The sequence below is a fragment of the Danio rerio genome, chromosome 16 (genome assembly GCF_049306965.1).
Source record: "Danio rerio strain Tuebingen ecotype United States chromosome 16, GRCz12tu, whole genome shotgun sequence".
NCBI classification, from domain to species: Eukaryota; Metazoa; Chordata; class Actinopteri; order Cypriniformes; family Danionidae; genus Danio; species Danio rerio.
The window spans coordinates 23,582,043-23,609,151 of record NC_133191.1 but is presented as its reverse complement, the minus strand read 5'-3'; the positions used below and the strand labels follow the sequence as shown (position 1 = coordinate 23,609,151).

Here is a 27,109-nt window from a genome sequence, read left to right as displayed (position 1 = left end):
AGTCTTGGAAAGAAAGCAGAAAGGGGTTCTTTTAATGGTCATTTTGAATGTTTCTGCTGGAGATCAGGTTACATATACATTTCTCTTTCTTTTTGTGTAAATGTGTTAGTGTGGAGGTGATTCGTCTGGGTCACAGTTACTTCATTAATTGGGACCGGCGGATGTTCTGCAGTCGCAGTAACACGGCAGCAGAGGCCCGGACCACCACACTGAATGAAGAGCTGGGACAGGTGGAGTACATCTTCAGTGACAAGACAGGAACACTCACCCAAAACATCATGACCTTCAACAAGTGCTCCATCAACGGCCACGCATACGGTAAGAAACACAACGTACAAGCAGTTATACTTTGTTCAGATGGTCATTATCACAAAATCACTAGGCTTGTGTCTTTTTGAAAGTGTTTGCTTAGTGAACGACATCCGACATTTGCATCCTGGATAAAAAAAATTAAATAAAAAAAAACTTTTTTCCCCTTTTTTCTATTTGATTTGTAAAAAGCTGAATAGATTATTTAGTTTAAAAACACTTTTTTACGCTGGTTGGAAGTGTCTTTGAATAGTAAGTTAATATAAGTTAATAGTTCTAAATGTATTTACATATGGTTGAGGTAAAAATTATTAACCCTCCTTTTAAATTCTAATTCTTTAATATTTTTTCCCAATTAAATTTTGTTTAATGAAGATAATTTTTTTAACACATTTCTAAACATATTAGTTTTAATAACTAATTTCTAATAACTCATTTATTTTATCCTTGCGATGATGACACAGTGTTGGGGGTAACATATATTATAAGTATAACATATTATAAGTAACAACCGTTACATAATAATATTACTTTTTTAAAGTAATGAGTAAATTAACGCATGTCTTTTAAAAATAGGTAATATTATTTAAGTTAAAAATATATAGTGGAATAAAAGTTACTCTAGGTTGACTCACACACTCAACGAGAGAGTCAGTGTTCTGTTCTAGTAACTGGATAACTCAGGATATTTAGTTTATTTTGAGTCAGATGGGGTATCCGGCATGTTTAAAAGTAAGTAATTAAGTACTTACAGAAGATGCAAACCGTTTCACGGCAGCTCTGTTCAATCTAATGAACTGGTTTGACCGGTTCACTTAGATCTGGTTAAAAACAAATTTATTCGCGAATCGCTAGTTATCACTACAGACTGTCAGAAACAGAAACAATGGCAGGCTGAAGACTTATATTTTTGCTATGGATTCTTCTTATTTTAAACCAATCGAAGAAAAAGAAATGGATTGTTGTTAAGTGTAGGTTATGTGTAAGTAAAACTCTTGACAACTGCAAGAAACAGGACATCAAAAAAAAAAAAAAAAAAAAACAGGATGCAAAGCACTAAACTCACACCCCAACTCAAGCTAAACAACAAATAATTGACATCAGTTCACTGTCTGCAGGTAAAACAATTAATTCGACTAAACTTTAAAAAAAAAAAAAAAAAAAGGTTATTGCTTTTATTGTTGATGAGATGCAGCCACTGTCTACTGTAGAAGCGACTGTGTTTTGTAATATAGTAATATTTGTTCTCTTTTTTCTCAGGAAACAATGTACACATATCTTAGGGCCATGTGAAGAGATTTATTCAATGAATATGCTGAAAGATTTATTTTGATTTGGGGTTGTTTTTTTAATCATCTTACTGTTCATTTTTTTATTGAAACATTGTTAAACATTTTTGCCTTAATATAAATTATTATTTTATGTCAGTACTCTTAGGCTTTATTGCAAGCTTTATCTCAGTGGACAGTGAATTTACTTAACTAATAACATAAAACGTACAAAAGTAGCAAACACTCTACATGCTTTTATTAATTTGTATATACAGTACAGCATGTGTAGCTTTGAGCTCAGAAAGTTCTTAAAATATAATGTTATCCTACATTTTTTAAAGGTAAATGAAGGTGTAGGTTATATGGCTGTTATATTCAGAGCTTCTTTATAAAAAAGGTGAAAAAACACCTGCAAGTTCTGAAAGAGATCAAACCTCAGCCAGGTAAGGAAAAGTAATGCAAAAGTAACTCAAAAGTAATATAACACATTACTTTCCATAATAAGTAACTAAGTAATGCAATTAGTTACTTTTTGGTGGAAGTAATTCAATATTTTAATGCATTACTTTCAAAAGTAACTTTCCCCAACACTGGATGACAATACATACAATTTTAGTAGATATTTTTCAAGAGACTAGAATTCAGCTTAAAGTGCAATGTAAGGTCTTACTAGGTTAATTAGATTAATTATTCAAGCTAGGGTAATCAGGCAAATCATTGTATAACAGTGGTTCATTCTGTAGCCAATCTAAAATATATATATTGTTTAAACGGGGGCTTAAAATTTTGACATTAAAATTTAAAAGTAAAAAAAGAAATCTTGCTGAAATAAAACAAACAAGACTTTTTTTCAGCAGAAAAAAATATAAGAAATACTGTGAAAATTCCTTGCTCAGTGTAACATAATTTGGGAAATATATGGGGGGAAAGAAATCACAGGAAGGCTATTCATTTTGATTGTATATGTATTTACTGTATTTAATTTGTGGAAGGCGTAGGACCAAACAAATATCCAATCAAAATATAACAATATGCTGTTTTACCTGCCTGTCAATATGCGTATTTGCTATAGCGTTGCATGAAACAAAGCTTATTCAAGGCTTCAAAACAACTGAACCAATTGCTTCTCAAAATAATTAACTGTTACAAAGCATTCAAAACACCTCATCCTGGGGACTCCCAGTATACAGTATATTATTCTAGTGTGTCTCTTGTTTCACAGGTGAAGTAGTGAACATTTTGGCTGCTCAGCAAAAGGTCAGTTTCTCCATAATTCCCTCTGTGAAGTCATATTTGAAATACTGTTGAAGATAAAGAGCCAACACATCTGTTTCTTGCAGAGGGTGCAGCCGCTGGACTTCAGCTCTTGGAACCCCTTGGCCGATCGGGGTTTCTGTTTCTATGACCAGTCTCTGCTGGAGGCTGTGATGGTGGGAGACCCAGCAGTCCATGAGTTCTTTAGGGTCTTGTCTCTCTGCCACACGGTCATGAGCGAGGAGAAAAGCGAGGGTAAGCATCTGGAACAGTATTAGAGGATTGATCATCTGCCCAACTCAGAGCAGTTCCATCCAATGAAGCATTTTAAACAAGGAAGCTGTTGGCTTTAATATCGTTAGAAGGAAATGATGGAGCAGTTCTGGATGGGAATTTGATTATTATATCTGATTATCCATCCGTCTTGATGAAGTTCTCTTTGTTTATTTTCTCTCTGTTTCTCTGAAGGCGAGCTGGTGTATAAGGCTCAGTCTCCAGATGAAGGGGCTCTCGTAACTGCTGCGCGAAACTTCGGTTTTGTGTTTCGCTCTCGCACACCAGGCACAATCACCACACAAGAGCTGGGCAAAGCAGTCACTTACACGCTCCTTGCCATCCTGGACTTCAACAACATCCGCAAGAGAATGTCTGTCATAGGTAACTCAAACTCACACTCTCGTTGTTGTATCTTGAGCCCAAAGTATGCCTCGGTTTTTAAATGTTGGTTAAAGTATGCATTGTTGGGTCTAGGGTCCTATCATAAACCTGGCACAATAAGGCTCAAGACGTGTTTGGCATGATTTTTTTTGTTATTTTTAAACCAGTGCTACCCTAATTTTCACATTTTGTGCCACGTTGTCTAAATAGCAAATCCATTTGCACCACTTTGTGGAGTCGTGTGTGTTCCAGTCTAAAAAAGAGGTGTGTTAAGGTGCATACTTGACATGTTGCTATTTTGAAGAACTGAAATAGACTAAAATAGTTTTTCCACTTACAAAGTCCGCCATCTAAATAGCAAAAGAGCCATGGCGCAATGCAATTGACTCTTAAAGAGAATGGGAGATGAGACTTTGATTAGTTTAACACACGTTATGCTCAAAACACACCCATAACTTACTAAGAGAATAAGCACAACCTTGTTAGACCTAGCGCCAGGGCGCAAAGCGTATTTTTTTTAACCTTAAAATAGCAAAAGTGGATTTGGAGATTTCCTTAATGCTTTTGCGCCATGTGCTTTAGATTTTGCACCTTGATCATTAAAAAATAACCACTACAGTCCATTGCAGCAAGAACCAATTAATAGGCTTCATAAAACAAGCAATCAGTTTCCTTCTGTTCTGTGTGTTCAACCACCATCCATCTCCTTTTGTATTCCAAGGTGCCTCTCACAGATAAAAATGACCAAAGGAATTAGAAATGATAAAATGGTCCAGAAATCTTTAGTTTATTTCCTAATTGTTACTAACCCCCTACTCCCACCCCCCACAAAAAAAAAGTCTAGTTTTAGAGCTACACAATTACTAAAGATGATTCTGTTCACATTTTGTTAATAAAGTTGGTGCCCTGACATTTTATCCTTCCTGTCCTGTCTTCCTACACAACACTGTATTTCAATGGTTTTTAGGTTAGGGTTATGGATTGAGGTATAGGTTAGGGCTATTTCACTGACAAACTTTATTCATAAGATCAATTCACAGACAATGTAATCTGATGATTATTGAAGATAATCGTTCCGTGATAGCTGTTTGTAACATTATCTGTGTACTCTGACGACACAGTTTTGGTGCTTTATTTGGAAGTATGTGAAACTTCAACAATTAAAAATGGTTTTACTCCTAAATCACCTCAGTGGAGTGTTTGAAATACATCCATCTGTGAGATGATACAACTGTTGAATCATCTCACAGAAGGATGTATTTTAAACACTCTACTGATTTAGGAGTGATTTAGGAGTAAAAACATTATTAAATGTAGAATTTAGCATGTCGCTGAATCAATAAAAGCAGTTAAATCAAATCCTTGGCTCAGTTTAATTTCCTGGGTCTCTTTTTTGCATCTTATTTGCAGTTTCTGTATGAGAGCACCCCCTGGCCTTTGTGGAGATTTACTAGTCATTACGAAGCCGTGACTCTATGACATGATGTACATGATATTTGCAGGTTTATCTGAATTGCAATCTCGATAAAAATGTAAATAATCACCCAGATACTGTACACACAATGCAGACCCAAACATACATCTAAAAACTAAAAATTTATGCTTACATACTGTAACAAAAAATGGGCGACGCAGTGGCACAGTAGGTAGTGCTTTCGTCTCACAGCAAGAAGGTTGCTGGGTCGCTGGTTTGCTCCTCCGCTCAGTTGGCATTTCTGTGTGGACTTTGCATGTACTCCCTGTGTTCAACCGGGTGCTCCGGTTTCCCCCACAGTCCAAAGACATGCAGTAAGTTGGCGGTTCATTCCGCTGTGGTGACCCCGGATTAAAAAAGGGACTAAGCCGACAAGAAAATGAATGAATGAATGAATTAATGTAACAAAAAACAACAACAACAACAACATTTGACTGTTTTTAAAATCACTACAAAAAATAAAGAGCTGCCACTTAAACTTTGTGCAGTTATCTGTTGCAATCTCAAAGTGTACAGTTTTTAAACATTGTTTAGGCTGCAATGCCATATGGCTTAGCACTGTGCGAAATAGAAAGAGCCAGTAAAATCCCCCTGGGACAAAGAAATCAGGATACAGCATAAAATACTGCCCTGCCAAGCAACATAAATAAGTGGAGCATTAGTGCTAAATTCAATACAGAAAGTGTTGTGTGTGTCATATACGCTCTCATGATGCTGAATTATGGCCCTTGTGTTTGATTAAGTGGTGCTTGCGTTGCAGAAGGCATTTCATTTCTGTTTGCATATTGTCATTTATGTCTATTTGGTCCATGTTTAAATGGACAAGTGAGGGATTTATTGACGGGACTGCAAAAATTTCACCCAATCTCTTTTGTTAATGATTTATTCAACATAACAACAGCCATAAAATGTAAAAAGGACAATTAAAAAACAACTGTAAAACAAGTCATACATTATACATTATTCTTTTTTTTTAACAAGATTCATCATGTGTTTTCATAAAAGAAGTCAGATAATGTTATGACTTTGAGATAATGTGAGCTATAATAAGAATAGAGCATCTGTCATCACTGCAGAGGAACAAGGACTGTAATTTAGTGTGTGTGTGTGTGTGTGTGTGGTTCTCAGTGAGGAATCCTGAGGGCCGTATACGTCTGTACTGTAAGGGTGCTGACACTGTGCTTCTCGAGAGACTTCACTCGTGCAACCATGAAGTAATGACCATCACATCAGACCACCTAAACGTAAGTGCATTTCCAGTTTTTGTTTTGTAGTTACTGTCAGGTTACCTTCACTGTTTGTTTTGAGTCTTTGCTGTCATTTAAATTAAACAACAGCGCCCTCTTGTGGATTTTGTAGTATTTTTTTCTTATTAGATTAACTGTACAGTATATACAATATATACTAAATAGATCAGTTTTTCATCATATAAACATTTGGAATAGTGAATTTCAAATATAGAGTATATGTAAATAAAATGAGTTTGCAAAGTCAGCCTTATTTGTTACAATTAACAGGTCTGGAAAAATCCAACCAAACATTTGTTTTAAATAGTTTTGTGAAATGAATAGTGATATACAATTCTGCCATTATTCTTGAAAATATTTCTACTAAAATTACAAATAATAAACTAGCAATAATAATAAATGTAAAAATTCAACACTTACCACACCATACACAATTAAGAGGGTTTGGGTCAATAAGTAAGCTTACTGTAAGTAAGTTAATATGTATGTATGTGTATATGTGACCCTAGTCCACAAGAATCAGTCTGAAGTTGTACTGTATTGGTCAAAATTGTTTTATGCCAAAATACAATAGAATATTAATTAAAGTTCATGTTTCATCAACAGTTAAGTAGGGCTGCACGATTAAATAGTATAATAGTAAAATAGTATTTTTTTGTTTAAAATCAAGATCACGATTTTGTAAAAAATTGGTGTAAAATAAAGGTTAATATAAGTTTGCTATTATAAATGTTATTTCTCAAACATTTGGTAAAACAACAATAATAATATTAGACCTAAGGTCTACTGTTGGTTAAAATGCTCAATTTTGTATAGACATGGAACGGTGGACCTGAACAAACTTTAAATATGTCCTGGTTGTTAATTCACAGTAAAGGGATGTCATCTGAATAAAAATATTGTGATGTTGAATTGTTATGTTTGAGACATATGCTTGTCATTTGTCATTGAAAACATTATTAAACCTTTTTTTCACTGTTAAAATCAGACATTTGTCATTATCAGATTCCCTCTTGCATTATATTCAATGTTATATAGGTTAGAGTAGTTATACTGACCCAGTAAACATTTATTTTCATGCACAACACACACAATACACTTGTGTATTTTCATGCACAACAACCATTTGGAGGTGTCCATGTTGCTGAGCAACGTATAAAAAACAATGTGAAGACTTGTGCGACCGCCTTTACGCTTCTCTCCTGACCTTAAAAATATATTCGGCTGAATCGTAGATAAGCTGACTTAAGATCGCGTGTAGGGTCGAATCGAGATTGGGATTTTTTTTTAATTAATCATGCAACTGTACAGTATTTTTATATATAGGTCATATATTTATGTACCTGTTTATGTAGAAATGAATACTTTAATTTACCATTGATAAACTAAGCTTATAAGAAGAGACAAGGCATAGCAAGGCTAGGCAAGTTTCTTTATATACTGTAGCACATTTCATACACAATGTCAATTCAAAGTGCTTTATATAAACATAAATAAAAGAGACAAGTATAAGAAAATAAAAACATTAAAATGTGTTAAACAGGTTTGAAAAAAAGGAAAAAAAGAAAAGAATGACATAGTATTGCGATCTGTCAGACGTAACAGTGCTCATTCAGTACAGGCACTTTCAGGAAGACTTTCATTGTTACACAAATTCCTTTTCAAATAAACCCTGTTTTATCGAGTGGGGTCTTGCTGCAGACCTGGTGCAATGCAATCTGGGCTGCATCCAATGCTTTTTAATGGGCTCACCTAAGCCCACCCCTACCCATCACAGTGACGTCACTAGCATCATTTGAGTGCATTGTGTCTGACATTGCATCGCTGAGTGATGCAGTCTTAGCTTACATCATAAAGGCTGCATCCAGATACTATTGGTTTTATCTGCAGTCATCAAAGTATCCTGGACAACATGGACAATGCAGTAAAAATAGATCCTACACAAAAGTCCTTTTGTATACATAGAAAGCATAAATGTAAGAAATGTTGACATAACTTTAATGTTTTAATATCATTTGGTGAAAAGTTGGTGAATGTTCCATCCTAATTACCCATAACAGATACATTTATATAAAATTTACAACAGTTAGCAGAACATACTTAATCTGACCAGCATTTATGTGTGTGTGATTCTAAAGGAGTATGCAGTGGATGGGTTGCGGACTTTGGCAGTAGCGTATCGGGATCTGTCGGAGGAGCAGTGGGACGAGTGGTCAGAGCGATTTCGTGGAGCTGATAAAGCCACAGACTGCAGAGAAGACCGACTTGCTGCTGCTTATGAGGAGATTGAACAGGACATGATGGTGTGTTCAGTTACTCCTCCTTTCTTCTCTTAGTCTTTCTTGCGCTTTTTTATTAGTAAAGTATAATGTTCATTGATTGGGTTAATTTGAATTAGTCTTGAGCTTCTTTATTTTGGGATCACAACTGACCGGGTGTACATTTTCAACTTATTATATGGCTGCTTACATAAGTATACAAAATATTGATTTGAGCCTGTAAATTGTATTAGCAAAGAAAGCAGTGATGAGTTTGAACTAATACGCAGCTTATTAAGCAGCTTTTCACAAGTAATTATGGGGATAAGGGACATTACTTATTTATAAATCTTTCCTGGTTGTTTTCTTATAATCCATTGATTAGCCATTCTTGCAATGAATAGTCAATAATTAAATCATCAATATTACATTATTATTATAGTGCTATTAATACTGAGTTCCTCTTATTTTAATAACAGTAACAAAGACACAAGATGGAGTACAGAGTTTAATTCAGTCTATTTATGTCTTTACATAGTGGAGATTAAAATTAGAGAACTATTTAAAAATGCTTGATTTTTTTCATAGTTATGCAATTTTCATTGTGCAAACTTTGAGTTAATTTTAGTATCATGCTAGTAAAACAGTATAGCAAAAAATACAACCCCAAGTCAGAAAAAGTTGGGACAGTATGGAAAACACAAATAAAAGAAGAAGTGATTTCTGAATTTACTTTGACTTGTATTTCATTGCAGAAAATACAGCTAAAATTATTTATTGTATTCCGCATGATTTTTATGTTTTTTTGTTTGTTTAGTTTTTAGTTTTTTTTTAAAAAAAAAACAGGTATTCCAATTTTGATTCCTGCAACAAATTAGAAAAAGTTGGAACAGTAGAGTGTTTACCACTTTGTAAAGTTGCCATTTCTTTTCACAACACTTAAAATTGTTTAGGAACTAAAGACACAAAGTGATGATATGTTTAGGTGTAATTTTGTCCCATTCTTCCGGCAAACACCTTCTAAGGTGGGCAACAGTACAAGGTTTTTCGTTGTTGCATTTTGCATCTTTAAAATTCGCCACACCCAGAATCCTCCGAGTCCAGTGAAGTCAGCAGCACTTCTGGACACTGTTAACATAGGGCTTCCTTTTGGCACAGTACAGATTTAACTGGCATTTGTGGATGCAACTATGTTATGTGTTACTTGACAAAGGTTTGCCAAAGTGAGCCCATGTGGTGATGTCGCTTATAGATGAATGACTGTTCTTGATCCAGTGTCATCTTAGTGATCCAAGATCACAATTGTTCAGCCTAGGCTTGCTGTAAATTCCTCCTGATTCCTTGAACCTTTTAATTGTGTTATGCACTTTTGAAGTTAAAATATATAAATGTCTTCCAACTTTCTTTAAGGAACATTGTTTTTAAGCATTTCAATAATTTTCTCACATGTTTGTTGGCAAACTGGTGATCCTTTGCTCATCTTCGCTTCTAAAAAAACTAGACCTTTTTTGGATGCTGTTGTTGTACCAAATCATAATTGCAATCACCTGTTGACATCACCTGTTTCAATCAATTTACCTGATTACTAGCCCTAAATTGCAAATTTAATTGAAATGTGTTGCCAAAATTGGAATACGTGTTTATTATTAATAATAATAATCATAAGAAACACATTAATTAATGTTAGCTGTATTGTCTGCAATTTTAGTTAGTCGAAATAAAATTTAAAAATCACTACTTACTGTACTTGTACTCTTGTACTAACTTTTTATATATAATATATAAATATATATATATATATATATATATATATATATATATATATATATATATATATATATATATATATATATATATATATTTGTATATAAAGCAAAAGGCGCTTCAATGAAAACCTTGTAGTTTTTTTTTTTTTTAAAGCACAGATAAAAATAAAAGTCATAGATTAGGAACAAAATTTCAAAAAGTTTCATAAAGTGAAAACTGTCAAGTTAGGCTGCCAGTTAAATATGGTTTATGTGAAAGTATTTTCTATTTTTGATCATTGTTATTTTTCTAAAATCTAAATTTGTTTTTGTTTTTTGTTTTTTTCATGAGCTGTTCTTTAAAAACTGACCTTTTACTCTTGTTAGGACTTTTAGAAGTTGTGGGTCGTTCTCTAATTTTGATCTCACATCATCTATAACTACAACAGATGTCCAAGATAGCTGCATCTGTATTAAAAAGTCTTATTTACTTTTTAAAGTCTGTCATACTTAAATGACATAATTTAACAATTTTACATAAAAATGTTGAGTTTATTTGTTTTACTTTGTCCACAATATGCAATGATTGCTTAAAGAGAAACAGTTGCTAACACACGTAAAGCCCAGATCTCACCTACCATTATTTGAGTTATAAATGTTTGAAACCACCCATTTTGAGCCTTGATCCTAATTGTGCTGTTTTGGTGACTATTGCTTTAAATTTAAATGAGATTGTGCTTACAACCCTTATTTTAAAAGTGGGCGGAGCTACAGTTGAAGTCAGAATTATTAGCCCCCCATTAATTTTTTTTCTTTTTAAAATATTTTCCAAATTATATTTAACAGAGCAAGGAAATTTTCACAGTTTGATAATATTTTTGTTTTTTTTTTTTCTGGAGAAAGTCTTATTAGCTTTATTTTGGCTAGAATAAAAGCAGTTTTGAATTAAAAAAAACATTTAAATATATTCAATATATTAGCCCCTTTAAGCAATTTTTTTCAATAGTCTACAGAACAAACCATTGTTATAACATAACTTGCCTAAGTACCATAACCTGCCTAGTTAACCTAATTAACCTAGTTAAGCCTTTAAATGTCACTTTAAGCTGTATAAATGTGTCTTGATAAATATCTAGTAACATATTATTTACTGTCATCATGACAAAGATAAAATAAATCAGTTATTAGAGATGAGGTATTAAAACTTATGTTTAGAAATGTGTTGAAAAAATCTTCTCTCCATTAAACAGAATTTTGGGGGGGGGGGGTGGCTAATAACTCAGGGGGGTTAATAATTCTGATTGCAACTGTACAAATGCCCCATATGCTCATATGAAACTTCATATGCTAATGAGGGAGAGGTCACTAAATGGCTGGGGCTTTCCCCTTCTGCTGACATGTACAAAAGGGAAAACGTCAGAAAGAAAAAAAATCATTAGGAGCTTGTTATATATACACAGACTGTTGTTGCCACACTGTATTAAAGTTATTTTTGCATAATATGTCCCCTTCAAAGTACAATTCTTGCTATTATTGAAACATTTGGTATTTATTTTGCCTCAATAAACTCTTAATTTGCTGCTTCTTTGCTGCTTGATAGTTATTAAACTACTAGCTGTTGTTTAGGTATTAGGTAGGACTGGGCATGTAGAATATGTATGTCTTGATAATAGTGAAGTAAAATGCATCTAGTTAATAGTGAGAATTGTTACTTATACTGAAGTAAAAATACTTAATTCTAAATATAAAAATATTATAAATATAATTTAAACCATTTAATTCTTGTTATAGTTATTGGGGGCCACGGCTATTGAAGATAAACTGCAAGAGGGGGTTCCTGAAACTATTGCCATTCTCTCGCTGGCAAACATCAAGATCTGGGTGCTCACTGGAGACAAACAAGGTAAGCAGTGCATTCAGTTTATTTAGTTTTAGTTGACAGAATGGCAACTTTACCATGTCTATACATTTCTCTGTGACAGAGACTGCAGTGAACATTGGTTACTCCTGTAAGATGCTGACAGATGACATGACGGAGGTCTTCATTGTTAATGGACACACTGTTCAAAGCGTGCGTGAGGAACTGAGGTACATTGCTGACGTTTGGCTGATCTTTCCTTTCATCAGCACGTGAAATTTGAGAGGCTGGAAAATGAATGTTTTTTTTTCATGTTCTGTCATGTGCAGAAAAGCGAGAGAGCGGATGCTGGAGTCAGCGCGCACCAGAGATGGAGGGAAGGAAGCTGAAGCTCAGGGGTGGAGCGGCGCCTGTGCCTTTGGAAATGGATGTGGAGCTGGAGCTGCTGCTGCTGCTGCAAACTGGGCACCTGATGAAAGTAAATGTCCCCCTGCTCAGGCTCCGCCCTCCTCCTTACTGGAGTCAATCAGTGGAGAGTTTGCCCTCATCATCAGCGGGCACAGCCTGGTAAGTGCCAACAGCATTCAGGAGTGTTATTGAGATAACATCAATTCAAAAGGGTTTGAGGTTAATTCAGTCTGATTTGATGATTGTTTATTCTATTCATTTAATTGTGATTACTTTGAGTTTGGCTTTATAAGGGGGCTCTATAAGGGAGTCTGATGGAGTGTGTTATTCCAGGCAAAGTAAAAAAAATTCAGAAGAAAAAAATGTATTATAGTATTTACTGTGAAAATGTCCTTGCTCCTTGAAACAGCACTTGGGAAATAATTGAAAAATGAGAACAATTTAATCATAATTTTACTAATAGTTTTGACTTCTTATATATATATATGATATTTTTAATGTAATATATTTAGAAATATGTATCTAAAATTGTATACAGTTTAAGTCAGAATTATTAGCCCCTCTGAATATATTCCTCCCAATTTCTGTTTAACAGAAAAAATGTCTAAACATAACAGTTTTAATAAATAATTTTTAAAAACTTCTTTTATCTTTGCCACAATAACAGGTCATAGTATAATAATTTTTCAAGATACTAGTATTCAGCTTAAAGTGCAATTTAGTGTCCTTGAGTTGGCAGAAAGTCGCCTATAAAAAAAAATTATATATATATATATATATATATATATATATATATATATATATATATATATATATATATATATATATATATATATATATGTGTGTGTGTGTGTGTGTGTGTGTGTGTGTGTGTGTGTGTGTGTGTGTGTGTGTGTGTGTGTGTATACATATATATATATACTGTATATGTGTATATATATATATATTTGTTATTATTTGTTATTATTATTGTTGTTGTTGTTGTTATTATTATTATTATTATTATTATTATTATTATTATTATTATTATTATTATTATTGTTGTTGTTGTTGTTGTTGTTATTATTATTGTTGTTGTTGTTGTTGTTGTTATTTGGAGGCTTGACTAACTTAAAAAGGTAACTGGGCAAGTTAGGGTAATTAGTAGGGATGTCATGATCAGGTTTTTTTGCCCTTCAGGCTGAGTCAGAGTCATTTGATTTTGAGTATCTACCGATACCGATCCGATACTTCTATAATACATAAAGAAAGAATAAAGAAGAGCAAAGAAACAGATCCAAGATGTTTCTTATTTTTTTTTAATATACCTTATTTTAACAGAACAAACAAAGCAGTTATGTGAGGTAGATTGAACATTCAAGTAATAAATAACATAAATTCTTCATTTTTGGACTTCAGTGCAACAGTAAATATAAAAAAATATCTAAAAAGACAAATAACACCTTAACCTAAAATGACCGGCAGGCATGTAAAAAATTTTAAATAAATAAAAGAAAAAAGTGCCACAGTGTTTGCAAAACCAGTAGTGTGCTTTTAGGAACTGCATTTTTAAGTTTCACAGTCATCACAGTAGTAAGTTTCACAAAAGGAAATGTATGTTTTACTAAATGAAAACTAACATCTCTACCCTGTTAAGTTTGAGCCTGTTTGTGTTCCCATCAAGGACGTTTGCAATGGCAAAAAAAGTCTCATCAACTTTATAATACCTCCAGACTGCAGACATTTTGCTTCAAGCTGCTTTCGTGTTCTAATCAATAGCGCTGTGTGTGTAAAAAAATAAAATAATAATAATAATTATATATATATATATATATATATATATATATTTCTTAGAAAATATTTCTTCTGTTTCTGTCTCTGGATCAGGCTCATGCTTTGGAAGCGGATATGGAGCGTGAGTTTTTGGAGACGGCATGTGCCTGTCGAGCAGTGATCTGCTGCAGGGTGACTCCTCTCCAGAAAGCTCTAGTGGTGGAATTGGTCAAACGCCATAAGAAGGCAGTCACACTCGCCATTGGAGATGGAGCCAACGACGTCAGCATGATAAAGAGTAAGAGACAAATGGATGAAAACAGGCATGTTTCGCACAAGTATACTTTGCCAAGAAAATGTCACTTTTTTAACATCTGATTTGTTTATAATATGTAAACGTTGGGTTTCTTTAAGTAGCATCTCCGCTGTGGGTTGTGATGTAAAGTAAATCTACACTTTACTGAATTTAAACTGCCATTTACATCACCATTGTTTTGTGTTTGTTGCACTTACCTTTCATCTACACATCCTAAACATGCACTATGCACATGCATGACATCATCGTTTTTTGAAGTCTCTTGTTTTCAGGTGTTTATAGATACATGACAATGGCAACGTTTTCAAAATCGTTAACTTTGAACCCCTGCTTTTAGATTTTTTGCATTTTCATTCACAAAAATGCAGTTGTTGTGTAAATGCATAAAAAGTTTTCAGATTTACCCAAAAGTCACAAAAGTTGTTCTAAGATTACAAATAACCTATACATAAACTACATACCTTACAAATCAGTGATAGGTTTGCTGCTGTATCTGTCTCTGTCATAATCTTTAAAATAGAATAGAATAGAACAGTTTGTGTACTTGCACTTATGTATTAATATCTTGTGGTTTGTAAGCTTTGTCAGTGTTTTGCATAGGGTCATCAATGCTTTTTCAAGGCCGTGTATTTATGAAAAGTACAGAAAAACAAAAATATTGTGAACTATTAAAATTTGGAATTACTGGTCTTTATTTAAATATATTCTAGTACTGGCTGTCATCTTGGGCTATTCTTGTGATAGTAATCATTTGAATATCCTGATTTAGTACTTAATAAGCATTTTTTTTATTTTTTTAGTAGAAACCATTTTTCATGATTATCTATTATTAAAAAAGCAGTAAAATATAAAAGCATTTAATTGAAACACAATATAACCTTCTTTTTCAAATATTTACCAAATAAAGTTTAACAGAGGAAGGAATTTTTCACAGTATTTCCGATAATATTTTTTCTTCTGGAGAAAATCTTGTTTGTTTTATTTTGGCTAGAATAAAAGTTTTTAATGAAAAAAAAAAAAGATCCATGATATTAGTTCCCTTAAGCTGTACTTTTTTCAATTGTCTACTGAATAAACCACTGTTATATCATTATCTAGTTTACCTAATTAACCTATTTAAGGCCTTAAATTGCACTTAGTAAAATATTGTGCAATGTCATCATGGCTAAGATAAAAAATAATAATTTATTAGAAATTAGTTATTAAAACTATTACAGGGGGGCAATATAAATTAATACAGTTGATTGAAGTCAGAATTATTAGCCCCCATTGTATTTTTTAAAAAAAAAATCCTAAATTAGGTTTAACAGAGCAAGAAAATTTTCAGTTTGTCTGATAATGTTTTTTCTTCTGGAGAAAGCCTTATTTGTTTGATTTTGGCAAGAATTTAAGCAGATTTATTTTTTTATGAACCATTTTAAGGACAAAATGATTAGCCCCTTTAAGCTAATTTTTTTCAATAGTCTAGAGAACAAACCATCATATACAATAACTTGCCTAATTACCCTAACCTGCCTAGTTAACCTAATTAACCCAGTTAATTAGTTAAAAGTTTAATTAAAGTTAAACTATTATGTTTAGAAATGTGTTGAAAAAATCTTCCCTCTGTTAAACAGAAATTGAGGGAAAAAATCAACAGGGGGGCTAATAATTCAAGGGGGCTAATAATTCTGACTTTAACTGTATATATATATATATATATATATATATATATATATATATATATATATATATATATATATATATATATATATATATATATATATATAATATCAGTTTAATGTGTAGATTGGTTTAAAAAATGAGTGACTTAAACAGTAGAGTATTATTGTGATGTAATCATTTGAATAATTTAGAGCTTTTATTTAGTTTATTTTAGTTTAAAAGGTTATTCTGGAGATATATAAATGACATGTGATGCATATTAAATGGAAAGTGTGGTGCATTGATTAGAATCTATATTTGCCATGGGAAACTGAATCGAAATGTGGTTTAAGTGAGATAAATAGACAGAGTTTTTTTGTCAAGTTCCTTTTTAGTTTATGCAAAAGTGCCCCAGCGAAGGCAAATTAGCGATGTTCGTTCTTTCGGTTTGTTATTGTTATATGTATGTGGTTGTGTTACTTCCCTTAACATCTCAGAACTGTGTTCGTGGGCTCACACGGTGTCACAACTGTATTTCAACAGGGTCCTGTGAACATGGATAAGACCAAGACATGGAGGATGTGGTTTATGTCTAAATCTCTTTGCACCATCCCATATTGTCCCAACTCAACATGTTTTCACACACACACCTACACACACACCCATAAAAGCAATTTTCCATTTTGTTTGTTTAGTACTATGGGAGTGGATGTATTTTGCTGCTGTGTATCAGTCAAATGTCAATCTCTATTCCATGTTTTTTGTTTAGTATTATGGGTGTGCATGTACAGTTGAAGTCAGAATTATTAGCCCCCCTTTGATTTTTTTTTATATTTCCCAAATATGTTTAGTTTACAAAGCAAGGAACTTTTCACAGTAATTCTTTTTTTCTGAAGAAAGTCTTATTTACTTTATTTTGGCTAGAATAAAAGCAGTTGTTAATTTTTAAAAAATTTAAGCTATTTGTTTTTCGAAAAAGAACAAACCATTGTTATATAATAATTTGCCTAATTACCCTATTCTGCCTAGTTAACCTAATTAATCTAGTTAAGCGTTTAAATGTGACTTTCAGCTGTATAAAAGTGTCTTGAAAAATATCAAGTAAAACATTATTTACTGTCTTCATGGCAAAAAATAAAATAAATCAGTTATTAGGAAACAAGTAAATTAAAATATTATGTTTAGAAATGAAATGAAAAAATCTGCTCTCCTCTACTTCAACTGTATTTTCCTGGTGTGCATGAGTCAAATATAAATCTCTGTAACATTAAAATTTCAGAGAGCAGTCATCAGAAGACTGACTAATAATAATACCAGTGAAATTTCACTGATTTACATCAATTTGGACTGTCCCTATCCTGTAGTTTTAGCATAAAAGGGATTATCTGCAGTTGGCATTGTGGCTCAGTGGTTATCACTGTCGCCTCACAGCAAGATGGTTGCTGGTTTGAGCCATGAATGGGCCAGGTGGCATTTCTGCATGTACTCTCTGTGTATCTCTGTGATCCAGTTTCCCACACAGTCTAAAGATATGTGCAATAGGTGAATTGAATAAGCTAAATTGGCGTAGTGTTTGAGTGTGTGAATGCGAAAGTGTAAGGGTTTCCCAGCACAAGGGATTATCAGCCTTAACCTACAAACGTTATTTGAACCTGAACTTGGCTAATAGCAGTTTTTTTGTTGTTGTTGTTTTTTTTTTTGCACTGGCTTCAGGACCCCCAGGGGACATCAAGTGGGGAAAAGGTTAATGGCAAGAAGATTTTGGCATCTTAAAATAAATTTGGACCTGATCATAATTGGTTATATATCAACACCAGCCCATCATAGGATGAATATACTGTAATAGGGTGTTGGCACCCAATAATCAATGATGGACAAAATGAACAAAGGCTAACAGAAGCAAACAGAAGGCCCAGGCACACAAAATTCACTCAAAATTTTACTGATGTTTATGGGAGGAATATGTTATAGCCCTCAGGCCATCAAACTCCGCTTTCCACTATCAAACTGGAACCATCAGAACTGAACCTTTGAACTTCCTTTAAACTAAAATTTCTTCACATCATGTAAAGCAGAGGTGTCTAAACTCGGCCCTGGAGGGCCGGTGTCCTGCTGAGTTTAGCTCCAACTTGCTTAAACACACCTGCACGGAAGTTTCTAGTATGTCTAGTAAGCTTGATTAGCTGGTTCAGGTGTGTTTGAATAGGGTTGGAGCTAAACTCTCTAGGACACTGGCCCTGCAGGACAGAGTTTGGACACCCCTGATGTAAAGGACAGTCTATGTTTGTGCTGTTGTTTACCTGGGAAATTGAATGTTCCAATGTGAAATGAAAAATCATGATACTCAAGGCTGTGATTGTCCAGGCATGTTGCTTGAGGCCCACTGTTCTGCAGAGTTTAGTTGATAACCAAATTAAAAACACACTTCATTTGGCTAATCACAGCCTTTAAACTTGAAACTTTTAATCAAGTGTGTTGGAGCTGATTAAAATGAAAATGAAATGAGGATGAGTTGAAAAAAGATGAAGGTCATAATGTTTAGATTAGTCTTTGTATCAACCCCAAACCTGCTCCTGCTTTCCCCTCCGGTTAGCTCATATAACAAAGTAAACTGCATTGTCTGAACTAGTGTATTTCTCTCCTTCTGCAGCGGCTCACATTGGTGTGGGCATTAGTGGACAGGAGGGGATTCAGGCTGTGCTGGCATCAGATTACTCCTTTTCCCAGTTCCGCTTCCTGCAGCGACTTCTGCTGGTGCACGGACGCTGGTCCTATCTGCGCATGTGCCGTTTCCTTTGTTACTTCTTCTACAAGAACTTTGCCTTTACTATGGTGCACTTTTGGTTTGGGTTCTTCTGTGGATTCTCAGCACAGGTAAGAGATTTATTCTGAGACTCAAAGAAAGTGTCACATATTAAATGTTATATAAGTCATAACCTTGACTTTATCGTATTGTTATTCTTTCATATAGACTGTCTACGACCAGTACTTCATTACTCTCTACAATATCGTATACACGTCCCTGCCTGTATTAGCCATGGGCATCTTCGATCAGGTAAGAAAAAGCAAGCTTGCCTCAAATACTGACTCATTTTGTTTGCCTTTTATGAGAAATCCAATCCCCATCTATCTCAGGATGTTCCTGAACAAAGGAGCCTGGAGTATCCGAAGCTGTATGAGCCAGGTCAGCTGAACTTGCTGTTTAACAAGCGCGAGTTCTTCATCTGCATCGCTCAAGGAATCTACACCTCCGTGGTTCTGTTCTTCATACCCTACAGCGTTCTCTCTCACGCCACACAGAGCAATGGAGTCCCTCTAGCAGACTATCAGACTTTTGCGGTAACCACAGCAACGGCCCTCGTCATCGTTGTCAGCGTCCAAGTGAGTTCATGCAGAATAATTGATTTAGCAAACATACATAAGCAATGAAGGTACAAGATGTCATTTTCTCCTCTAGAGGGAGCATATTCACAACAATCAATGGCGTAGTTTGATGACACTGGAATCATGGGAGTTATCGCCTTCATTTTGTCCTACCGCAGAAATCATGTTCATGGATGAGCTAAAAAATTATCCCTAACTTATTATCATGGTAGGATAGTATGAAGCAAATCAAATCAAATCACTTTTATTGTCACATCATCAGCAGCACGTGTGCTATGATGAGTGAAAAGCTTAGGTGCTGGCTCCAGACAGTACAAAATACAGATGGTGCAAATAAAATGACAATGTGAAATTGACAGCGATATGTACAATAAATTGGTGTCCTGTCCACATAGTTGTAAGCAGTACTGTTTCAAGTATGGATTGGCCAAAGTGCAAAGCCACTCAAGTAAAACGAGACCTCTAAAACAATTGCTGATGAGAGACAAGCACAATGCGGAACGAAAGCAGTGGAGCTTTTGTATGTCACAGTCGACCGCTTCCAGTCATTCCGGTTATGATCATGTGAGGATTTTAGGGTCCTGTTATAATGCTGCTTTGTGAGGTCTAATAAAATGTACAACATATTTACATGTAAAACACACCAGTGATTTGGTTGTTTTGCTGTTTTCTATACAGAGTGTTCACGGGGTCTTAAAAAGTATTAAAAGTTGATAAATCAAGTTCGTTATTTCTAATATTAGAATATATCGTCACCTTGGAATTATAAGATTCTATCTGCATTCTGAATGATTTTGAGATATTGAGCTTCAAAGTTTTTGCATTCCATAGCAAACAGTATGTGTGTAACAATAGTTCCCCTTCGGTTGGGGAACTTCAGTGCCATGAATGGGAGGATTCGGATCAGAAGCCGCTTATCTGGAGAGTATTGAACGGGCCAATGAATGAAATTAATTGGCAGCGTAAGCTTGCGCAGGTGTGCGACATCTGCAATCATCTCAGCATATAAGCACACCTGAAGCCAGCAGACGCCATCCTTTTCGCTTCAGATCCTTTCTGAGTGAGTCGATGAGGGTTCCTCTTGCTGATCAGCACTTCAGAGCGAACGAGTGTGTCTCCCGGTCCAGAGTGGGTCTTCGCGGTGGCAGACGGTCGAGCTGGGTTACTCCCTTGCCTGCGGTTCTTTGGGTCCGGTCCTCCAGAGCGGTGCGTATAGTTGCAACTTTCCTAAAAGAGCAACACAGTCGTGCAGCACGTCCTTTTCAGGATGGCGCTCCGACTGTGCGTTTCTGGATGCGGGGGTTTCCTGTCTCCGGATGATGGACACGATCACTGCATTGCATGTTTGGGGGTCCAGCATGTTAATGCGGTGCTCGCGGGCGGTTCATGTCGTCATTGCGATGCCATGACCGTTGCACAGCTAAGATCGCGGCTAACTTTCGCAAGAGAGCGAGCCACCCCAGTTGCCTCCTGTTCTAAAAAAGCAGCGGGCGCTCGGGCAGATCTGAGGGTTTCAGCGGGAGCTAATCCGCCGCCCACGGGCTCGCGGACCTCTCGCTCCTCACGGCGCTCCATCCAAGCTTCGGGTGGTGAGAGTGATCCGTCTAACCAGATGGTAGCTCTCACACTCGCTGACACCGGAGATCAGATGTCCTCCGCGGCATCGGAGGGTGGGCTTTCACTGTCCGACGAAGATCCGGACCCGCTCGCCCCCTCCGGGCAGGTGAGCGCTGTCAAATCGGATCCTGAAGCGGACATGTTAGCCGTGCTTTCCCGGGCTGCTTCGGCCGTGGGGTTGGAGATGGTTTATCCCCCAGCTCCGCGGCCGGACCGACTAGATGGGTGCTACGTAGAGGACCAGAAGGCGAAGCCTTCGAAGCCTCTCGTCCCCTTCTTCCCGGAAGTGCACAGTAGGCTCACGCAGTCCTGGAGGGCACCTTTCTCTGCCCGTGCTGCGAGTGCCTCCGCCCTCACCGCCCTTGACGGCGGAGCTGCCAGGGGGTATGAGGCGATCCCGTCAGTGGAGCGCGCTATCGCGGTCAATCTTTGTCCGCGCGGCGCCTCTACGTGGCGGGGTTTGCCCCGCCTCCCGTCCAAAGCCTGTAGGTTGTCTGCCTCCCTCGGAGCCAGAGCTTATAAGGCTGCGGGCCAGGCTGCTTCTGCTTTGCACGCGATGGCCACCTACCAGCGCTACCAAGCGCAGGCGCTGGCCGAGCTGCACGAGGGCGGGTCCAACCCAAGCTTATTACATGAGCTGCGCACCGCGACCGACTATGCTCTTCGGACTACTAAGTCCGCCGCGTGTGCGCTGGGGAGGACGATGTCCACACTTGTGGTTCAGGAACGCCACCTCTGGCTAAACCTGGCCGATATGCGCGACGTTGACAAAGTTCGCTTTCTTGACTCGCCCATATCCCAGGCTGGCCTGTTCGGCGACACCGTCGGTGAATTCACCCAGGAATTCAAGGCGGTGAAAGAGCAGTCGGATGCGATGGGCAATGTCATCTATCGGCGTGGCCGTAAGCCCGCTCCGCCCGCCGAGCCATCCACCTCCGCTGTTCCTCGCCGAGGGCGCCCGCCAACGAGTGCTGCCCCGCCCCCGCCTGCGCCTCCGGCCAAGCGGGCGCGGCGTTCACCTCGAAAGCAGGCAGCCCCTCCTGCCCAGGGCGCCGTTAAGTCCGGTAAACGGACCGCGAAGCGTCCCTGAGACAGGCCATCCGGAGAAGAGGAAACTTGCTCTTTTCCCGCTGGAGGGCGGGGCCCCGATAACAACGGTACTTTTCAGTGCCACCAAAACATCAGTAAAAGAGCACTTTTTCCCTTCCCCGGATGTGACTGCACGAGTTCTGCCAGTCCGGGACGCGCTGCCTTCCGGCTCGCAGACTCTACGTGCTTCGCCAGTGGCTCACGAGCGCTGGGGGGACGGTCTCCCTTCCCTCAGCCCTCCAGCCCCCTCTCCGGAGTCAGGGTGCGGAGCCAGAGCGAATCGCTCTCCTCCAGCTTTTCCGCGGGACCCTCGTGCTTCCCGGATCAGCACACCCACTCCGCGCTGCCCCACCGCTGGTACGTCAGCGATTGTAGCGATGACTCCATTAGCGAGGGCTCTGCCTGCCTGGTTAGCGCGGGCCAGCCCCTCGCGGTGGCTCATACGCACAATCAGACTCGGTTACGCGATTCAGTTCGCGAAACGGCCCCCCAAGTTTACGGGCGTGTATTTCTCCAGGGTCAACCCCCTGTCCGCCCCTGTCTTGCGAGAGGAGATTGCTGCCCTCCTGGCGAAGGGTGCAATCGAGCCGGTTCCTCCAGCCGAGATGGAGAGTGGGTTTTACAGCCCATACTTCATCGTACCCAAAAAGAGCGGTGGGTCACGGCCAATCCTAGATCTGCGCGTTTTGAACCGCTGTCTGCACAAGCTGCCGTTCAGAATGCTCACGCAGAGGCGCATTCTCCAATGCGTTCGTCCTCGGGATTGGTTTGCAGCCATAGACCTGAAGGACGCGTATTTCCATGTCTCCATTCTTCCACGCCACCGCCAATTTCTGCGGTTTGCGTTCGAGGGTCGAGCGTGGCAGTACAAGGTCCTCCCCTTCGGGCTCTCTCTGTCTCCGCGGGTCTTCACCAAACTCGCGGAGGGTGCCCTAGCGCCCCTTCGGCCCGCGGGCATTCGCATACTCAATTATCTCGACGACTGGCTGATTTTAGCCCACTCGCGGGAGCAATTGATTATGCACAGGGACGAGGTGCTTCGGCATCTCCGCCTACTGGGGCTTCAGGTCAACCGAGAAAAGAGCAAACTCGCCCCCGTGCAGAGGATTTCTTTTCTCGGGATGGAGCTGGACTCGATCACCATGGTAGCGCACCTCTCCGAGGAACGCGCTCGCCTGTTGCTGAACTGTCTGAGGGAGCTCGACAGCAAACTAGTGGTCCCACTGAAGTTCTTTCAGAGGCTCCTGGGGCATATGGCATCCGCAGCCGCCGTCACGCCGCTCGGGTTGCTCCATATGAGACCACTTCAGCACTGGCTTCACGATCGGGTCCCCAGACGCGCATGGCACGCGGGCACACACCGGGTCTCGGTTACTGCGCTGTGTCGCCGCGCCCTCAGCCCTTGGAACGACCCCTCGTTCCTACAGGCCGGTGTGCCTCTAGGACAGGCGTCCAGCCATGTTGTTGTTTCAACAGACGCTTCCAACACGGGTTGGGGGGCCGTGTGTCGCGGGCATGCGGCTGCGGGCCTCTGGAAGGGTGCCCAGCTGCATTGGCATATCAATCGCCTAGAGCTGTTGGCAGTGTTCCTCGCTCTCCACCGCTTTTTACCGGTGCTGGAGCGGCAACACGTGCTGGTCAGGACGGACAGTACGGCGGCGGCGGCGTATATCAACCGCATGGGGGGTATGCGCTCTCGCCGCATGTCTCAGCTCGCCCGCCGTCTGCTCCTCTGGAGTCACCCGCGGCTGAAATCGCTGCGCGCCATTCACGTCCCAGGCACGCTCAATCGTGCAGCCGATGCGCTCTCACGACAGCTGTTACGCCCTGGAGAATGGAGACTCCACCCCGAGTCTGTTCAGCTGATATGGGCGCGATTCGGGGAGGCCCAGATCGATCTGTTTGCTTCCCCCGAGAACGCTCACTGCCAGTTGTTTTTTTCCCTGACCGAGGGCTCTCTCGGCACGGATGCACTGGCCCACAGCTGGCCTCGGGGCATGCGCAAGTATGCGTTTCCCCCAGTGAGCCTGCTCGCGCAGTTTCTGTGCAAGGTCAGGGAGGACGAGGAACAGGTTCTGCTAGTTGCGCCCCTTTGGCCCAACCGGACCTGGATATCAGAGCTCTCACTCCTCGCGACGGCCCTCCCCTGGCGGATCCCTTTGAGAGAGGACCTACTCTCTCAGGGACAGGGCACCATCTGGCACCCTCGCCCCGATCTTTGGAACCTCCACGTGTGGTCCCTAGACGCGAGGAAGACTTAGGTAACCTACCGACTGCGGTGGTTAATACCATCACTCAGGCTAGAGCCCCCTCCACGAGGCGCGCCTACGCCCTGAAGTGGAGTCTATTCACTGAATGGTGCGTCTCTCGCAGAGAAGACCCCCGAAATTGCCAGATTAGTGTTGTGCTCTCTTTCCTTCAAGAGAAGTTGGACAGCAGGCTGTCGCCCTCCACTCTCAAGGTTTACGTGGCCGCCATCTCCGCTTATCATAGCGCGGTAGCTGGCGGCACCGTGGGAAAGCATAACCTGGTCATCCAGTTCCTTAGGGGTGCTAGGCGAATTAATCCATCTCGCCCCCCTCTCATGCCCTCTTGGGATCTCGCCCTCGTTCTCACGAGTCTGCGATCCGATCCCTTTGAGCCACTCGAATCAGTATCTCTAAGATTTCTGTCCCTGAAGACAGCTCTGCTGGTTGCGTTGGCCTCCATCAAGAGGGTCGGGGACCTGGAGGCATTTTCGGTCAGTGACTCGTGCCTGGAATTCGGGCCGGATTACTCTCACGTTATCCTGAGACCCCGCCCCGGTTATGTGCCCAAGGTTCCTACCACCCCCTTTAGAGATCAGGTAGTGAACCTGCAAGCGCTGCCCCCGGAGGAGGCAGACCCAGCCCTTTCTTTACTTTGTCCAGTTCGCGCTCTGCGCATTTATGTGGACCGTACTCAGAATTTTAGATCATCTGAGCAGCTCTTTGTCTGTTATGGCGGTCGGCAGCAGGGAAGTGCCGTATCGAAACAAAGATTATCCCACTGGATTGTGGATGCCATTTCACTCGCTTATTCGAGTCGAGGTCAGCCGTGTCCCCCGGGAGTACGTGCACACTCCACTCGGAGCGTTGCATCCTCTTGGGCGCATGCACGCGGCGCCTCTCTAACAGACATCTGTAGAGCTGCGGGCTGGGCGACACCCAACACATTTGCAAGGTTTTACAATCTGCGAGTGGAGCCGGTTTCCTCAAGGGTATTAGGTAACCCTTTGGTGATTGAGGAGACAACTCGGTAGGGTGTTGAAACACGCTTGCTGCGCCATTCTCCCTAACACGGAGGTACGTGCGCCTTTTTTATCTGTCAGTAAAGTTCCCCGTCAGGTGAGCCCTGCAGATTCCTCCGTGGCCCCCAGCACTGACTCAGCGGAGGAGTCACTTGCTGGCCCACTACGTTGTAGGTCTGCCCGCTGGTCAGCCCGCGTTTTGGGTATAGGTGCCTGCTATGCGTGATCCCCACTAGGCGATCCCATATGCTTATTCCGCCACGGTTAAGTCCCCCCCCTGGGCGGACCCGTGTCTTCCCTCTCCGCTAACCACTCTTTGCTATGCGTACTCCCCCTTTTTAGGGCTAGTCCATAGGTAAATTCTGCCATCTATCCCCCCCTTGGGTAACGGATGGCCTCCGCAGCGTCCTCCCTATCGGGATTGCACGCTTCCCAACGTACTGTCGTATTTCCTAGAATTATCTAGATGCTCACGACTTCCCAAAATATATATCTAAATCCGTAAAACTTCTGTTGAAGTAGGATAAATTAGGGCCAGGGACACGTTGGAGGACCGCGCCCCCCATGATGTGGGTGCGTCACGCTTGCTTGACTATCTCCTCATCGGGGGTGTTGGTAAGGTGCAGTCATTATGGCGCTTTCCATATTCTCCCATTCATGGCACTGAAGTTCCCCAACCGAAGGGGAACGTTCGAGGTTACAGAAGTAACCCTTCGTTCCCCGAGGAGGGGAACGGAAGTGCCATATTCCGTCGCCATAATGACTGTCCCTTAGCTGTTTGAAAGTCTCTTCAGCTTAAAAGGATGGCGTCTGCTGGCTTCAGGTGTGCTTATATGCTGAGATGATTGCAGATGTCGCACACCTGCGCAAGCTTACGCTGCCAATTAATTTCATTCATTGGCCCGTTCAATACTCTCCAGATAAGCGGCTTCTGATCCGAATCCTCCCATTCATGGCACTTCCGTTCCCCTCCTCGGGGAACGAAGGGTTACTTCTGTAACCTCGAACGTTTTTTTTAAATAAAACGGTCTTAAAATGTAAAAAGCTTTAAAAAAAACATTCCATTATGTATACTGACCTTATTCTAAAATGCGGAAGTACGCCTGTTTTCGCGATTGTCTTAGAACTTCCGTTTGAGTCGCCTATGGGAGAAATGACAAGGAATAATAAACGGCAAAAAACATTCAAACTACTTGCTCTACAAACAAATGTTTGCATGACTATACAGACCAAGTAGAATAATATAACAAAGAAATATCAGTTTGCAACATCAAACAGCGAAACGAGCAGTTTTTAATGTCGAAAAATGAATGGAAGTGAATGAGACCGGAAGTCTCGTGCCAAAAAGATTCAAATGGCAGCGCCCGCTCGTCTGCGGAAGATAAGGTCAATATAAGTTGTCATTTAATAAGAATATGTCAATTACTCAATTTTGACAAAAATGTCATATAGAACCTTATAATTCTAAGATAACGATATGTCAATTTGCATGAGCAAACGGAGCAATGCGCTCACGTCTTTCAGACGCACAGAGTAGAAAACATCTCACGCTGTAGTG

General features: G+C 39.6%; 2 protein-coding genes across 4 annotated transcripts in view; one reads left to right on the top strand and one right to left on the bottom strand.

Moving 5' to 3' along the window:
- The window catches only part of LOC141378084 (uncharacterized), a 361,025-nt gene that overhangs the window by 3,119 nt on the left and 330,797 nt on the right, over positions 1-27,109 (bottom strand). Inside the window, exon 2 of the mRNA XM_073925486.1 lies at positions 20,428-20,592. The gene's annotated coding sequence lies outside the window, so the exon portion shown is untranslated. The remainder of the gene's footprint in view (positions 1-20,427; positions 20,593-27,109) is intronic.
- The window catches only part of atp8b2 (ATPase phospholipid transporting 8B2), a 90,148-nt gene that overhangs the window by 49,332 nt on the left and 13,707 nt on the right, over positions 1-27,109 (top strand). For 2 of the 3 annotated variants that reach the window (XM_021466905.3, XM_021466904.2), the window contains 13 exons: positions 110-318; positions 2,803-2,837; positions 2,921-3,089; positions 3,303-3,491; positions 6,094-6,209; positions 8,351-8,515; positions 12,007-12,118; positions 12,198-12,303; positions 12,403-12,640; positions 14,348-14,531; positions 18,844-19,067; positions 19,165-19,248; positions 19,329-19,574. In XM_021466905.3, the coding sequence (XP_021322580.1) occupies positions 110-318; positions 2,803-2,837; positions 2,921-3,089; positions 3,303-3,491; positions 6,094-6,209; positions 8,351-8,515; positions 12,007-12,118; positions 12,198-12,303; positions 12,403-12,640; positions 14,348-14,531; positions 18,844-19,067; positions 19,165-19,248; positions 19,329-19,574 (2,077 nt within the window). Of the gene's footprint in view, positions 1-109; positions 319-2,802; positions 2,838-2,920; positions 3,090-3,302; positions 3,492-6,093; positions 6,210-8,350; positions 8,516-12,006; positions 12,119-12,197; positions 12,304-12,402; positions 12,641-14,347; positions 15,722-18,843; positions 19,068-19,164; positions 19,249-19,328; positions 19,575-27,109 lie in introns of those variants that run through there. The other variant, XM_073925465.1, reaches the window with a different exon arrangement.